This window comes from Dromiciops gliroides, chromosome 2, assembly GCF_019393635.1.
Source record: "Dromiciops gliroides isolate mDroGli1 chromosome 2, mDroGli1.pri, whole genome shotgun sequence".
In the NCBI taxonomy this organism is placed as follows: domain Eukaryota; kingdom Metazoa; phylum Chordata; class Mammalia; order Microbiotheria; family Microbiotheriidae; genus Dromiciops; species Dromiciops gliroides.
The window spans coordinates 79169322-79186291 of record NC_057862.1 but is presented as its reverse complement, the minus strand read 5'-3'; the positions used below and the strand labels follow the sequence as shown (position 1 = coordinate 79186291).

The following is a 16970-nucleotide window of genomic DNA, read 5'->3' as shown; positions in this document are numbered from 1 at the left end:
TTTGAACTCAAGTCTTTCTGAATCCAGGGCTGGTGCTCTATTCAGTGCACCACCTACCTGCCCCCAGAACACTGTTTTAAAAATAGATGTTAGGGGGGCAGCTAGATGGCGCAGTGGTTAAAATGCTGGCCCTGGATTCAGGAGTACCTGAGTTCAAATCCAGCCTCAGACAATTAACACTTACTAGCTGTGTGACCCTGGGCAAGTCACTTAACCCCCATTGCCCTGCAAAAAAAAAAATAGATGTTAGGGTGGCTAGATGGTGCAGTGGTAAAGCACCGACCCAGGATTCAGGAGTACCTGAGTTCAAATCTGGCCTCGGACACTTGACATTTACTAGCGGTGTGACCCTGGGCAGGTCACTTAACCCTCATTGCCCTGCAAAAAAAAAATGGATGTTGAAAATTGTTTTTACATATAATTGGGGAGAAAAGAAAAGAAAAAAAAAGAAAAAATAATAATGCCTCAGAGTGAATTCTGGAGAAGCAGAACCCACAAAAGGACAAGATGAAACAATTTTCCAGACCAAGACAACATAGAAGATTGGCAAGAAATGTCTGTCTTACAGGGCATAACTCATGCCCTGGTAAGCCAGCAGCAGGTCTTAGCAGCAGTAGTTTCCAGAGTTCTCAGCCCACAGACAGTAATGGGGTTAGACAATTGATCAAAAGGAAATTATAGGGGGCCCTTTGCTGGCACAGGATTCAGGACTCTGTGTTGCCCATATGTGGTTCTGAGTCAGAGTCCCAGGGCAAGGAGGAGCACCAGCATACTGTGGCCACAAGAAACCCTGGTTGTAGTTCTAGGTCAGAAAAGAGAGCTTGTGGTTGCTCGTAGATCAGAACACAGGCCAGAAGAGCAGCGACCACACTTCTCTTTAGATCATACTACCTTTGAAGACCTGAAAATTTACAGACTCCCAGAACTGGCTCTGAAAATAGCAGCCTGAAAAACCTGAAGATTGAGACAGTGCCTCCTCCACCCCAGGGAACAGAGCCTGACTTTAATATAAAGTTAAAAGTAAAAAAAAAAAAGCTGAGAAAATGAGAAAGCAATTAAAAAAAGACCCTGACCATAGAAAGTTACTATAGTGACAAGGAAGACCAAGACACAAGTTCAAGAGAAGACAACAATGTCAAAACTTCTACATGCAAAACCTCAAAGAAAGATGTGAATTGATCACAGTCTTCCCACCTCACCTCCCCAAGGAATTCCTGGAAGAGCTCAAAAAGGATTTAAAAAAGCAAATAAGAGAGGTAGAAAAAAATTGGGAAAAGAAATCACAGTGATGTAAGAAAATTATGAAGATTCTACAGCTTGATAAAAGAAGCACAAAAAATACTAAAGAAAATAATACCTTAAAAAGCAGAATTAGGGGCAGCTAGGTGGCACAGTGGATAGAGCACCGGCCCTGGAGTCAGGAGTACCTGAGTTCAAATCTGGCCTCAGACACTTAACACTTACTAGCTGTGTGATTCTGGGCAAGTCACTTAACCCCAATTGCCACACACACACACACACACACACACACACACACACAGCAGAATTAGCCAAATGGAAAAAGAGGTACAAAAGTTCACTAAAGAAAATAATTCCTTAATAATTAGAATTAGGCAAATGGAAGTTAATGACTCTACAAGACACTAAGAAACAAAATGAAATCAAAAGAATGAAAAAAATAGAAGAAAATGTGAAATATTTCATTGGAAAAACAATTAACTTGGAAAGTAGATCAAAGAGAGATAATTTAAGAATTATTGAACTATCTGAAAGCCATATTCAAAAAAGAGCTCAGACATCATCCTTCAAGAAACTATTAAGGAAAACTGCCCTGATTTTCCAGAACCAGAGGGTAAATTAGAAATTAGAAGAATCCGCTGATCACTTCCTGAAAGTGATCTCAAAATGAAAACTCTCAGAAATGTGATAGCCTAATTCCAGAGCTCCTAGGTCAAGGAGAAAATATTGCTAGCAGCCAGAAAGAAACAATTCAAATATCGTGGAGCCATAGTCAGAATTGTGCAATATTTAGAAGGTTCTATATTGAAGGATCAGAGGACTGGAAATATGATATTTTTGAGAACAAAGGAGATAGAATTGCAACCAAAAATCACCTACCCAGTGAAACTGAGTACAATCCTTCAGGGGAAAAAGGACATTTAACAAAACCTAGGATTTTTCAAGCATTCTTAATGAAAGAGCTAAATGGAAAATTTTATTTTCAAATATAAGACTCAAGAGAAGCATAAGAAGGTAAACATGAAAGAGAAATTACAAGGGATTCAATAAGGCTAAACTGTTTATATTTCTACATAAGAAGATGATATGTGTAATTCCTAAGAACTTTCTTGTTATTAGGGAAGTTAGATAATACAGAGAGGGCATGAGTGTGAGTTGACTATGGTGGGATCATTTCAAAAAATAAAATTGAGAGGGTAAGAAATGGAAATGCAGGGGCAGCTAGGTGGTGGAGTGGATAGAGCACCAGCCCTGGATTCAGGAGGACCTGAGTTCAAATCCAGCCTCAGATACTTGACGCTTACTAGCTGTGTGACCCTGGGCAAGTCACTTAACCCCAATTGCCTCACCAAAAAAACAAAAACAAAAACAAAAGAAATGGAAATACACTGAGAGAAAGGGTAAGTAAGAGGCAGAATGGTGTAAGTTATCTCACATAAAAGAGGCATGAAAGGAAAAGCTTTTACAGTGGAGAGGAAGATGGGGGGCAGCTAACACTTGAACTTTACTCTTATTGGAATTAGCTCAAAGAAAAACAACCCATATACACTCAGTTGGTTATCAAAATCTATCTTATACTCCATCCAGGGAAGTAGATGGGGAAGGTAATGAGAAAAGAGAAAGATCTGATAGAAAGGAGGGCAGATTGAGGGAGGCAGTGGTCAGAAGCAAAACACTTTTATGGAGGGACAGGGTAAAAGGAGAGAGAAAGGAGTATAAACAGGGAAAAGTAGAATGAAGAGAAATACACAGTTAATAATCATAATTGTGAATGTGAATGGAATAAACTCACCCACAAAATGGAAGCAGAGAGCAGAGTGGATTAAAAACCAGAATCTGACAATATTTTGCTTAAGAAAAAAACGAACAATGGAAATAGAGACATTTACAGAGGAAAAGTAAGAGACTGGAGCAGAATCTATGCTGCTTCAGATGAAGTGAAAAAAAAAAGCAGAAGTAACAATCATGATCTCAGATAAAGAAAATGCAAAACTATATTTAATTAAATGAGATAAGCACCATTGACAATGAAGCAGTATCAATTCTAAACATATATGTATCAAATGGTATAGCACCTAAATTCTTAAAGGAAAAGTTAAATGACTTATAGGAGGAAATATTAAAAATATACTAGTGTCAGACCTCAACTTTGCCCTTTCAGAACTAGAAAAATCTAACAACAACAACAACAACACAGAAGTTAAGGAAATAACAGAATTTAGAAATTTTAGAAAAGTTAGACATGACAGATCTCTGGAGAAAATTGAATGGGAATAGAAAGGAATATAACTTTCTCAGTGGTACATGGCACTTACACAAAATTTGACCATGTTTTAGGACATTAAAAATCTCACAATTGGGACAGCTAAGTGGTGCAGTGGATAAAGTACTGGCCCTGGATTCGGGAGTACCTGAGTTCAAATTCGGCCTCAGACACTTGACACTTACTAGCTGTGTGACCCTGGGCAAGTCACATAACTCCCATTGCCCCGCAAAAAAAAATCTCACAATCAAGGTCAGAAAAGCAGAAATATTAAATGCATCCTTTTCAGATCATAATGCAATAAAAATTACATGCAATAAAGAGCTATGGAAACATAGATGACAATTAATTGGAAATTAATAATCAATTAATAAACAAAGGAAATAATACATTTCATTAAAGAGAATGACAACAACTCCAAAAAACATCCAAATAATGCCATAGGACAATTCCTGGAGCAGCAAAACCCACAGAAAAATGTGCTGAAATCATCTTCCAACCAAGGACAGCTTGGAAGGTTGGAAGGAGGGAGCTGCTGTGCTGACATAGAAGTGCAACCCCACAGTCACCCTGACACAGATCCAGTCCCAGGAAGGCCTCTCCAGAGAAAGAGACCCCCCAGAGCCTCTGAATCAGCTGCAGTGCCAGTGTCATTTGGAACTAAGCTCACAGTCTGGTTAGAGGGCTGAGCCCTTGGCAGGGGGAGATTACAGGTGTCTATGCAGGTGCTGAGGCAGAACTTGGGTTTTTCAACTCTGCTGGGAACCAGGAGGTAGGCTTGAGTAGCAGTGACCCAGGTGGGGGAGGGGCACAATCTCATCTGAGCTGACAACCACAACACACAAAGCTGGTTGGTTAGCAAGTTGGTCTGGAGTCATCTAAGGACCAGGGAACAAGCCAGGCGAGTGAAGAACCTGCTCCTCCTTAAATCATACCACCTAGGACTTCTGAAGCTTGGGATACTGCAGCCTGGAAACAGTGCCCCACTTTAAGGAGCTAAAAGTCAAGAAAAAGAAAGGCAAGATGAGTAGACAGAGAAAGGTGAGGACCATAGACAGTTTCTTTAGTGACAAGGAAAATCAAGGTGCACCCTCAAAGGAAGAGGTCAATGTCAGGGCCCCTATATCTAAAGCTTCCAAGAAAAATATGAATTGGTCTCAGGCCATAGAAACACTCAAAAAGGACTTTGAAGATAAAGTTAGAGAGGTAGAGGGAAAAATGGAAAGAGAAATGAGGGTGATGCAGGAAAGACATGAGAAAAAAGTCAACAGTTTGAAAAGCCAAATTGGCCAAATGGAAAAGGAGGTACAAAAGCTCTCTGATGAAAAAAATTGCCTAAGAATGAGGATTGAACAAATGGAAGCCAGTGACTTTATGAGAAACCAAGACACAATAAAGCAAAGCCAAATGAATAAAAAATAGAGGGCAATGTGAAATATCTTCTTGGAAAAACTGTTGCCCTGGAAAATAGGTCCAGGAGAGATAATTTGAAAATTATTGGTCTACCTGAAAGCCATGATGAAGGAAAGAGCTTAGACGGCATCTTCCAAGAAATTGTCAGGGAAAATTGCCCTGATATTCTAGAAGCAGAAGGTAAAATAGAAATCGAAAGAATCCACCTATCACTTTCTTTTTTTTTTTTAAAGAATTTTCATATTTATTTATTTATTTATTTATTCATCCATTCATTTTTCTTTCTTTTTTTTTTTGTGGGGCAATGAGGGTTAAGTGACTTGCCCAGGGTCACACAGCTAGTGTCAAGTGTCTGAGACTGGATTTGAACTCAGGTCCTCCTGAATTCAGGGCTAATGCTTTATCCACTGCGCCACCTAGCTGCCCTCCCACCTATCACTTTCTGAAAGAGATCCCAAAAGGAAAACTCCTAGGAATATTATAGTCAAATTCCAGAGCTCTCAGGTCAAGGAGAAAATATTGCAAGCTGCCAAAAAGAAAGAATTCAAGTACTGTGGAGCCTCAGTCAGGATAGTACAAGATCTAGTAGCTTCTACATTAAAGGACCAGAGAGCATGGAATATGATATTCCAGAGGGCAAAGGAGTTGGGATTACAACTAAGAATCACATATCCAGGAAAACTGATCATAATCTTTCAGAGGAAAAAATGGGACTTCAATGAAAAAGAGGACTTTCAGGTATTCATGATGAAAAGACCTGAACTGAATGGCAAATTTGGCTTTCAAATACAAGACCCTAGAAAACCATAAAAAATTGGAGTTGGGGGACATACCTGGGGTCATGTAGTGGGTGACTGTCTTGTGTCTGAGGCCAGGTGTTGGCTGGGATCCCCCTGGGTCCAGGTTGAATGCTTTGTCCACTGTGTCACCTAGCTGCCCCCATGATGACATCTTTAGGGTTAAATTGAGGGGCGAAGGGAATGCACTGGGGGAGGGGGAAGGGCAGAGGTAGCATGGGGTGAAATTTCATATGAAAGAAACAGGAAAGGGCTTATGGAGTGGGGGAAGAGAGGTGGGAGGAGCAGGGCAGTAAATAAATTTTACACTCATCAGAATAGGCTCAAAGACCTTAAACTCATCAGAGTTGCCTCAAGGAGGGATTAACACACATACCCAATCGGGTGGAGTAGTCTATTTAATTTGGGCAGTAAATGAGCCTAGCACTCATCAGAATTGCTCAAAGACCTCAATCTCATCAGAATTGGCTCAAGGAGGGAATAACATACTCACTTAATTGGGTGGAGTCATCTATCTAACCCTGTAGGAAAATAGGAGGGGAAGGGAATAAAGAGGGGTAAAAGAAGGGAGGGCAGATTGGGGGAGAGGACAGACAGAAGCAAATCCCTTTTGAAGAGAGATAGGGTGAAAGAAGATAGATAATAGAGTAAATATCATGGGGAAGAGAATGGAATGGAGGGAAACTGTTAACAATAGTAATCATGAAAAAGAGAAAAGGGGGGAAATTGTACAAAAAATATTTATAGTAACTCTTTGTGGTGTCTAAGAACTGGGAATCAAGGGAATGTCCATCAATTGAGGAATGACTAAAGAAGGTGTAGTATATGATTGTAGTAGAATGATATTGTGCTATAGGAAATGACAAACAGGATGATAACAGAAAAAACCTGAAAAGACTCATGAACTGATGTATAGTGAAGTGAGCAGAACTGGGAGGACATTGTGCATAGTGACAGCAGTATTGTTCTATGAGCAATTGTGAATGACTTAACTAGTCTCAGCAATACAATGATCCAAGACAATCCCAAGGGACTAATGATGAAGCATATTATCCACCCCCATAGAAAGAACTGCTAAAAAGAGCACTTGTGGATTGTACATATATAACCTTGTTGATATCTTGTGGAGGGGGGAGGAAAGGGAGGGAGGGAGAAAAATTTGGAACTCTAAATCTTATGAAAATGAGTGTTGAAAACGAACCTTACATGTAATGGAAAAAATAAAATAAATGCTTGTTGCAAAGAAAAAAAAAAGAGAGAATGACAGTAATGAGACAACATGCCAAAATTTATGGAATGTAGTCAGAACAGTACATAGAAGAAATTTTATATCTCTCAATGCTTACATTGATAAAATAAAGACCAGATCAATGAATTGGGCATGCAACTAAAAAAAACTCAAAAAAGAACAAACTAAAAATCCCCAATTAAATATTGAATTAGAGGGGCAGCTAGGTGGCACAGTGGATAGAGCACCAGCCCTGGATTCAGGAGGACCTGAGTTCAAATCCAGCCTCAGACACTTAACACTTACTAGCTGTATGACCCTGGGCAAGTCACTTAACCCCAATTGCCTCACAAAAAAAATATTAAATGAGAAATTTTTAAAGTCAAAGGAGATATTAATAAAATTGAAAGTTAGAAAACCATTGAACAAATAAAACTAGGAGGTGGTTTTGTGAAAAAACCAATAAAATAGATAAACCATTGGTTAATTTGATTTTAAAAAAAGAAAGAAGAAAACCAAATTGCAAGGGTGAATTTATCACCAATGAAGATGGAAGGTGGTTTACCTGTACCAGATCTCATTGTATTACAATGTAGTAGTCACCAAAACAATCTAGTACTAGCTAAGAAATAGAGTGATGGATCAGTGGAGTGGATCATTAGAGATTAGCAGCACTGAATTGGACAGAAGATCTTTGTTAAGGGGTTACCTCCTGATCTAAGGGACAAAATTGTTAAAAATATTTTGGAAGAGATATAATTTCTAGATATTCTCCAGATATCTTGCATAACATATCTTTAGTAAAGATCTTTGTTGTGAATATTTCCCTCCTAATAACTATTTCTCCTCTAAAGCAAGCTGTATTTGTTCCAAAAGTAAAGGCTTTAAAATTTTATGTTTTGTGATAAAATAATGGAATTTGGCAGATGCCCAGTTGTCCCACCTGATTGATTTAGTATTGTTTGAGAAACTGACTAAGTACCTGCTTGGGATGATTAGATACAGGCCACACCTGGCCTGCCCTGAGTGACTGCTGACGTCAGCAGGGGGACTACTCTCAGCCATGCAACTTGAAGGACCTCCCTTTTGGGGGAGGGAGAGAAAAGGTAGAAAAGAGAACACTGAGGCTGGGAGCTCTCTTTTTCCTGTTGGTGAGCTTCTGAGAGTGGACTGGAGAGGGGCTGCACAGCTGGCTCCCATAGAAACTATAGAACCCAGGTGGTGAGTTAATAGAAATGAGGCCAGCTCTTCAAATTAGCTGAGCTGGAAGCAAGTTTGGGGATTGAGTCAGTCTTTGCTAGAGCCAGGGAGCTTATCCATTTTTCTCTTCCCTTATTCCCTTGTCCCTGGCTTTATTAACTTCACCTTTGTTATATATTTTATTCCCATTAATAAAACCTAATTTGTTTGTGGAAAAGAGGCTGTTAATCTCCTTTCTTATTAGCCTGGGAGAAATAACTAAAAAAGGCAGTTTGGAAGAGAGGAAACTTTGGACCTAGAGGTCCCTCATTATTTTTTGAACCCCAATATTACAGCGAGCCACCCGATTAACTCTTCCCATATTAAATTTGGCTCCTACAGTTTCAAAGTTTTCAATTTTATCTTTTATGATCAACTATATCCCTTCTCAAGTTATAAGTTCTCCTGGTCATATTTGTACAATATCTCTCCTATTCACCTGTTTTTTTTGTTTTTTTGTTTTTTTTTAGTGAGGCAATTGGGGTTAAGTGACTTGCCCAGGGTCACACAGCTAGTAAGTGTTAAGTGTCTGAGGCCGGATTTGAACTCAGGTACTCCTGACTCCAGGGCCGGTGCTCTATCCACTGCGCCACCTAGCTGCCCCAGCCACCTAGCTGCCCCTTCACCTGTTTTTAAAAATGTAACATTTTATATTTAAGTTGTGTATTCACTCACTTCATAGAAGGAGCTGGGGCTTCCAAGAATACAAATCTTTTGGCTCCTTGCTCAGAAAGTCAACCAAAAGGTTAAGTTTCCAGCCATTAGGACCTGCTTTCTTATGAGAGATGCATGCGGTGTGAAACCTTGAACTTGAGAGGACAGGAATGCTCAGCGTCTTCTATCTAATGCCACTGGGTGGTGGTTGGGGAATCCCCGGATCAGAAGCCATGGCCTAGAAAACCTACATGTCTACGAACTTCAGATCTTTACAGTTGTGAATCAGGAAAACAGGTAAGTGTTGGCAAAGACCTGGTTTGGATGGAATTATTTCTGTTCTTTACTATCATCTTACAGAATTTTACCTCGAAGCTTCTTATTGACCCCAAATGTATTCACGTCACCCTGCTTGCCAGTGGGATGAACATATTACCCCTTTCCTATAAGTTCTTCTTTTCTCCCATCTAATGCACGTGAAGAGCCCTGTCTGGCTCTAGCTGTTGTGGTTTCTTCTCCATATGTAGCAAAGATATTGGAGTTATTCATTTGCCTGGTGTTCAATGCCCTCCATTACTTTGGTCCATTTTTAATATCTTTAGAGGTAAATCTCCCACTATTCCCTTTGAGTTTTGCTAAACTAGATGATTTGCTGTTTTCCACAGCCCCAAGTTTCTTGCCTTGGTGTCTTTGCTTTTGCCTTTGCCTGGAATATTTTCTCTCCTGTCCTCGTCTCCATGAAGTCCTAACCGTTATAATAGCCACAATTCCCATGCCACATTCCCATGACTTCTTTACTTTCAGTCCTATGACATTTAACACTGGATTATACAACTATTTTGAATGATTAATTCTTGCTTCAGGTGTGGTAGTCTTTTTCATCTTGTGTCTCTAATTAGACTGTAAGCTTCTTGTAGGCAGTCTTTATCTTACACTTGTCTATAAACCTCCTCCAGTGATGCATAAGGAGTCAACAGTCCTTTAGCACATACATCAAGGTGTTGGGACTTCAGTTGCTCACAATGTATTTCATTTGCCTACTCTAATTACAGAGCAAAGGCATACATGTTATAAAGATCAGGGTCTCTTTGAAGGATATTCTTCCAGGTTGCCTGGACCATGGAATACATAGAAGAAAGGGACTTTTTATCACACTCTCCAAGAAGGCCAAAGCATTTAATGGGGATAGTGGTAAAAGGATATGCTGCTATTTGATTCTCTATCTACACCCTGGGGCTGAGTGGCTTGACTCTGGAGTAGGATAAACAGGAGCCTGACATAAAATCTGGTACTTTCTGAGCAATGGTCATGAAGGGTGAAGCTCACACATTTCACTTACAATTTTTTCATTGATGCCTTTTGTTTTTAGATCATAGTAATTTATGGAAATACTTTGTTCAAGCTTCCTCCTGCCCTCCCCCAACTGGATCCAGGCTTAAAGCAAAGAAAAACAGAAAAGCAAAAAAGAACCAATCCAGTTACTACTTCTAACAGTATAGATCATATCATGCACTAGAACTCTACACATCTCTAAGATGTGTAGACTTCCTCAGCAGAGGAAGAAGTGTTGATGAGGATGATGCCATCTAATCAAGTTAACTTGCTGATGTGGGGATTGGTCAGTTCCTTGAATCCCTAGTTGTAAGTTACACATACTCACTGTAAGTCCATGTTGAACCTATTTCTGATACAAGTCACAGTTTTTTGACCAATGGGAGGGATGGGATTCAGCTTCTCTTTCCTCTTAACAGTTGATAGGTTACATACATCATTCGGTTGTGCTAGTTCTAATTATTAGGCTATTTATATATGTTTGTATGTATTTAGGTAGCTATCTAGATACCATCTATGGACAGAGAGTAAGGGACATAGAGACAGAGCAAGACAGAGATAGAGACAGTAAAAGAAATAGAGAGACAGAGAAAGTCAGGAGGGAGATAGACAGAGCAAGAGACACAAAGGTAGATGGAGAAGCAAAGAGACCAACTGCATGAAGTTATAACTACCAGAGAGGAGGCCAGTGAAGATGAGCACATGGAAACTTAATAACCTCACATTAATCTGGATTTGCAGAGGGCACAGTGCATAGAGCCCTGAGTTTGGAGTCAGGGTGGATTTGAGTTCAAATTCAGTCTAAGACATTTCCTAGCTGTGTGAACTTGTAAAAGGCACTTAAACTCTGTTTGCCTCAGTTTCTGCATCTGTAAGTTGGGGATAGTAATAGCACCTACCTTTTAGAGTTGTGGGAATTAAAGAGAAAATATAAAGTTCTTAGCACAGTGCCTAATAGACTCTACATAAATGTTATTATTAATTATTATTGTTATTATTAAAGAAAACAATCAAAGTATATACTGTTCAAGACTTTTAATATGTATGAACCAGGTTTATTCTGCAAAATGATGGCTTGAAAAATCTACACTTCTAAGAAAGAAAAACCTTAATATGGATTTAGAGTGTCTAAGTATCACCTAATACATTTATTGGGAAGTAACTCAAGAAGAGATTTAAGAGATTTGAAATGAAAACCAATGCTTGGTTATTAGTCTCACAATCCTTGGGCTTTGAGTGGCTACAACCATCCACATTTAAGGTTCTGAAAATTCAGTTTATATTTTCCTCCATATATCTCTAATGATTTTTTTCCTAAATTAGTATTTCCCCTCTCACTTTCTCTATAAATACAGTACTGGTTGGTGGTTGTCCTTTGTTCTCGAAGAGGACCAAAATGACATCACTATGTTACAGGCAAGTTACAGTGTGTCTGGCTGTGGCTAATCAGACCAATATGAGCTTGGAATGCTCTACCACAGTTTAGGCACAAGTCCATGTGGACATGTGGGCTGGATTCCCTAAATTTGCGTATCTCACATTTCTTTTGAGTTCCTTCAATTCTGCTTTGCTCATCAAGCATAGCACCTTCTTTGATGAGGGCACACCATGCTGGGTGGTCCTGTGCTACTGTCTCCCATGTCAAGCAATCAATTCCAAAGTTCTTAAGAGAGACCTTGAGTGTGTCCTTGTATTGCTTCTTCTGACCACTGTGTGAGTACCTGCCTTTTGTGTGAATTCTCTATAAAATAGTCTTTTAGGCAAGTATACCTTTGGCATTGGACAGCCCATCAGAGTTGCACTCTCTGTGGTAGAGTTTGAATACTTGGCAGTTTAGTTTGACAAAGGACCTCAGTGTCTGCTACCTTATCCTGCCAGGTAATCTTCAGAATCTTCCTAATACAATTCTTTTTTTTAAATTTTATTGAATAGAATTTTATTTTCCAAAATATATGTAAAAAAAATTTTAACATCAATTTTTTAAAAATTTGTGTTCCAACTTCTCTTCCTCCTCCATTCCCACTCCCCACCCACTAGAACTCAAGCATTTCAAAAAAAGTTATACATGAGTAGTCATGGAAAACATTCCCACATTAGCTAGGTTGTGAGAGAAAACAGTCAAACCCCCCCCAAAACTTCAGATTGAGGAATTGTCAAAGAGAAAAAAAAATTCTTTTTTTTTTTAAAGGTAATCAATTTTCATCCTTTCTCTTTGGTTCTTAAAAATTTTTTAAGATAAAATTATCAAGTCAATTTGAAATTTTAGTTAGGTTCTTTTATACCTTATGCTATGTTGATTAAAAAAGATTATAAATTATAAAATTTACATAAGACAGTGGATTAAAAAAGCATTATTCCTGGGGCAGCTAGGTGGCGCAGTGGATAGAGCACTGGCCCTGGAGTCAGGAGGACCTGACTTCAAATCCGGCCTCAGACACTTAACACTTACTAGCTGTGTGACCCTGGGCAAGTCACTTAACCCCAATTGCCTCACCAAAAAATAAAAAATTGTATTTTAAAAAAAAGCATTATTCCTTCTGAAGCTCTCCATAGCAACTTTTCTAAACATCCTCAACAGTTTTGATATTTAAACTAGTTAAAATCCCAGCACCCCCATAGAATATTTTAATTTTTCTTAATTCTTGAGTTCTTCAGTACTTTCAGTACATTATGCTCTGCTAAAAAATCAATAACAATAATGGAGGGGGGAAAGCCTACTTTGCTGCATTGGTTCCTAGTAAAGGACAGAAATAAAATGAAGTTTCATTGAAAAAAAAAAGTCAAGATTTGGGCTGGTCTTTCATTTTCTTCCTGCCAAAATTGTCTGTCCACAAAATAACCAGTTCTCTGAGAACTAAATAACTTGGTTTACTCATCTATAAATTTGTTGTTGGGGAGTAAAAAATGAGCTGCTTTAGCAGCTGAGAATTAGTAAGTTGTTTGTTCTCTAGTATTTTTCAGATGTATAGACTACCCCGCATTCACCAGATGAATAAAGCCCATTTTATATGAAAAGGCTTTTGAAAAAAGTATTAGCAATTGTTAATTTACTGTTCATTATAAAGTATTAATAGCATGGTACTTATTATATCATTTGTTTGTTTGTTTTAAGTGAGGCAATTGGGGTTAAGTGACTTGCCCAGAGTCACACAGCTAGTAAGTGTTAAGTGTCTGAGGCCGGATTTGAACTCAGGTACTCCTGACTCCAGGTCGGTGCTCTATCCACTGCGCCACCTAGCTGCCCCCTTATTATATCATTTATCAACAAATACTGTATTAAACCATCAGTTAATTTTCAAATTAAATAGTCATACAAAATATTTTAAAAGGTCCATAAAGAACTGAGGAGAAAACACAAAATGATCATCTTTCTCTACCTCCCCACGCCAAAACAAGTATTCTTTTCTCATAAATTCAAATTCAGCATTTCAGTGGTTGAAGTCTGCTCTAATTCCAGTGCATATGGACTATACTCTTCCAGATTTTTCTTCCAGATTTTAATATAATTTGGTTCTTCCTCTTTTGTTTTATCGGCTGTTTTACTATGTTCTGAAGAGCAACTTTCACCCTGCGGAGTAAGCAAGAGAGATATAGGATTCTCTGTCTCTAGTGCTTCATTCTCTTCTTTTAAAGTTGATAGCATAGGGGTGGCTAGGTGGCGCAGTGGATAAAGCACCGGCCCTGAAGTCAGGAGTACCTGAGTTCAAATCCGGCCTCAGACACTTAACACTTACTAGCTGTGTGACCTTGGGCAAGTCACTTAACCCCAATTGCCTCACTAAAAAAAAAAAAAAAAAACAACAAAAAAAGTTGATAGCATAACCTTATATGCCTGTCTGGCTTCCATTGTAAGCTCTATCATTTTGTGAAATTGATCCTGTGCACCATCATAGCTGAAAATTCCTACCACACTGACTGGTACTGCTTTGTTTACACTCCATCCCAAAGCTTTTCGATTGAGAGCAAACACAAATGGGACATTCTGTTCACAGACATAATTGATAATGGTATGCAATGTCTCATCCAACCCACCTTTTGATTTGCTCTTTTCACAGTTTGGAGAAATAATAACACATTTTAGTTTTCTGAGTTTCAGATGTTTGAGCACTTCTCTGAGTCCCATCACAAGCCGGCATTTTGTCTTTGCTTTTACTGGATCTTTCTGATACATACGATCTTGAAATCGAACCAGTTCTTTAAGAAGATCCATCACAAAGTCATCAACTTCTTTACTAAGCATTTGACTGCAGTAATCTCTAAATCTCCTTCTATGGATCTTTGGTAAAGGAGAAACTGGCTGTGTAACAATGGGGGAAACTTCTGCATCCTGTTGGAGTTCATGATTATCTATCTAGGGGCTCTTCTGATGTATTTTCCACTTCGACAGTAGAAGAATCAGGGACTGAGTCTTCTTTTTCCTCTATTTGCTCAAAATCTGGCCGGGCAACCTGGTCAGATGATTGACTGTTAACATTATTTGCCAAATCTTGCTCAGTCCTCTGAGCAAATGCTGGAACTGAAAGCTGTTCTAAGAGATGGTTCTGTTTTCTTTCTTCTCGCTCTTTCAAAATAATCTTCTTCAGGGATGTTGGCTTTTTGGCCTTTGGGACTTCCCTTTGCTTGCCCTTCTTTATTAAGGGAGAACTAGAATCCAGCGGATTATGAGGAGACATCACTTGATTTAACCGGTGATTTTTCGCTGATGTTGCTAATTCTTTGGAAAGTACTAGTACTGCACCAACAGAAACTGCAACAGGTTTGGAAGACTGTTTTGAATTCTGTGAATGCTGCTTTTTTTCCAATGCAGCCAGCATTCCTCCCAAATCCAACTTCACTGGAATTTGACTCTTCTTCCCAAACTTTTTTGTAGTAGTCTCTGGTTGCTGTTTAGAGTGAAATTTTGATGACTGTGGTCCATTTCTTCGGTCAGAAGTCAGTGTATGGTTAACAAGTTCTTCAGAATCCTCTGGTTGATGTTTAGATAAACATTTTGATGGGTCCGTTTTTGTTTTTTCTTTCAGAAGCAATAGCCAGATTAGGAAACTCTTCAGTATCTTCAATCCTTGGTGGCTCTTGGACTGTAAGAGTTTCATAATTTGCTTTAGGCTTCTTTTTCTTTTTTTTGTTCTTTCTTATTTCTTCCTGGTCAATTTCACCCACATTGTTGGTTTTTGTCTTTTTAGGATCCCGAACTATTTGTTTTCCTTTATTGTAAGCATTGGTAGTTAGAACTTCAGGTGATGAAAATGATGTGGTAACTTTCTTAGGGGTTACTGATAAACCATTTTTCTTTGTGTTTACCAGTGAAGTAACATTTTTAAGGGCTGGTGTTTCAGTGGTTGTTGGCCGAATGACATAACCCATTGGTGTCCAAGATAGCTCTCTTGTAGAAGAGGGGGTATTAGTGTCAGGCTCAGATGCAGTTGTTTCAGCTTTCACAACTAATTCTTCCTTTGATAATGTAGGTTTCACCATTTCTCTAATGAGGGATATATCACTAGCAGTGGAGCTCAAAGGTCCCCACTTGGGTTGCTTTTGTAATTCTGGTATGTCACTGTTCTCAGAACCTTGTAGTTTAGGAAAATCCAACAGCTTAAGTTCAAATTCAGGTTTGGAAGAAGGTACATTTTTTTGGCTGGTTTTAGGTTTCCTGTCTGCATGCTTATGATAAATGTCTGATTTTGAACCACCTTCAGTGTGAGTAGAAATCTGATGGGGACCTTTAGCTGATTTTATATCAGAGGATGAATTTCCTTCAGTCCCTTTACTGTTTAATTTTTGCTCATCAAACGTCATTCTTTTCTTAAACAGGCTTTTAGTTTCTTCTGGGAGAGAACAATTTTGTTCATTTATGGATTTAACTATTTGCACATTATTATAACATTTAGGGTGGTTATAATCATACTGTGAGCCAAGAACTGAACAAACACTTTGTGTAGACACAGATGAGTAAGAGGTGCACTGGTGATCAACAGCAATATCAGGAGATGAACACTGAGATGAGAAAGGTGAAGATCCAAGAGAGACATCTTCGGTATAAGCCTTCTGTTCAGTCACAGGTAGTTCCTGAACAAATGGATAGCATGTAGTTGCGAAGTTAGGAAAGACACATGCATCTGAGGATTCTGACCATGCCGCATTAAGCACAGCATATTTTGGGACAAATGGATTGACATTTGCTGATAACTTGATGCTGCCCTCATTGTCGGGTGCCCTTTTCCCCTCTGAGGCCATGGCAGAGGAGGGGTTGGGGGAGGTTGCTCCCCAGGGGAACCCGCAGAGGAGCAAAGACACCTTCCCTCTTCGTTCCTCCTCTTCCGCCTTCCAAAAAAAATTCTTAAAAATGTGTTTCCAGGGGCAGCTAGGTGGTGCAGTGGACAGAGCGCCAGCCCTGGAACCAGGAGTACCCGAGTTCAAATCTGGCCTCAGACACTCAACACTCACCAGCTGTGTGACCCCTAATACAATTCTAATAGAAGTGATTCTGTTTCCTGGCAGGGTGCTGGTATACTGTTCAGGTTGCACAGGTCAGCACAATGGCTCTGTAGACCTTCAGTTTGGTAGTCAGTCTAATATTTCTCTCCCACACTTTCCTTCAGAGCTTTCCCAACACTGAGATAGTTCTGGCAATGCATGCATTAACCTCATTGTCAGTGTGTACATCTCTAGAAAGTATACTACCAAGGTAAGTGAACTTGTCCATAGTATTCAAAACTTCTCCATTTGCTGTAACCAATGGTTCCATCTATGGATGGTGTGGTGCTGGCTGGTGGAACATCTGCGTTTTCTTGGTGTTGTTAGGCCA

The 16970-nt window shown here is 39.2% G+C and overlaps 1 protein-coding gene across 1 annotated transcript; it reads right to left on the bottom strand.

Moving 5' to 3' along the window:
• Positions 1-13557: 13557 nt before the first annotated feature.
• LOC122742344 (selenocysteine insertion sequence-binding protein 2-like) lies at positions 13558-16298 on the bottom strand. Its single transcript, XM_043986528.1, is given in 5 exon segments — positions 13558-13784; positions 13968-14519; positions 14521-15080; positions 15172-16099; positions 16218-16298. Coding segments are annotated over 5 exon segments (2334 nt in total). The 3' UTR covers positions 13558-13571.
• Positions 16299-16970: the final 672 nt, after the last annotated feature.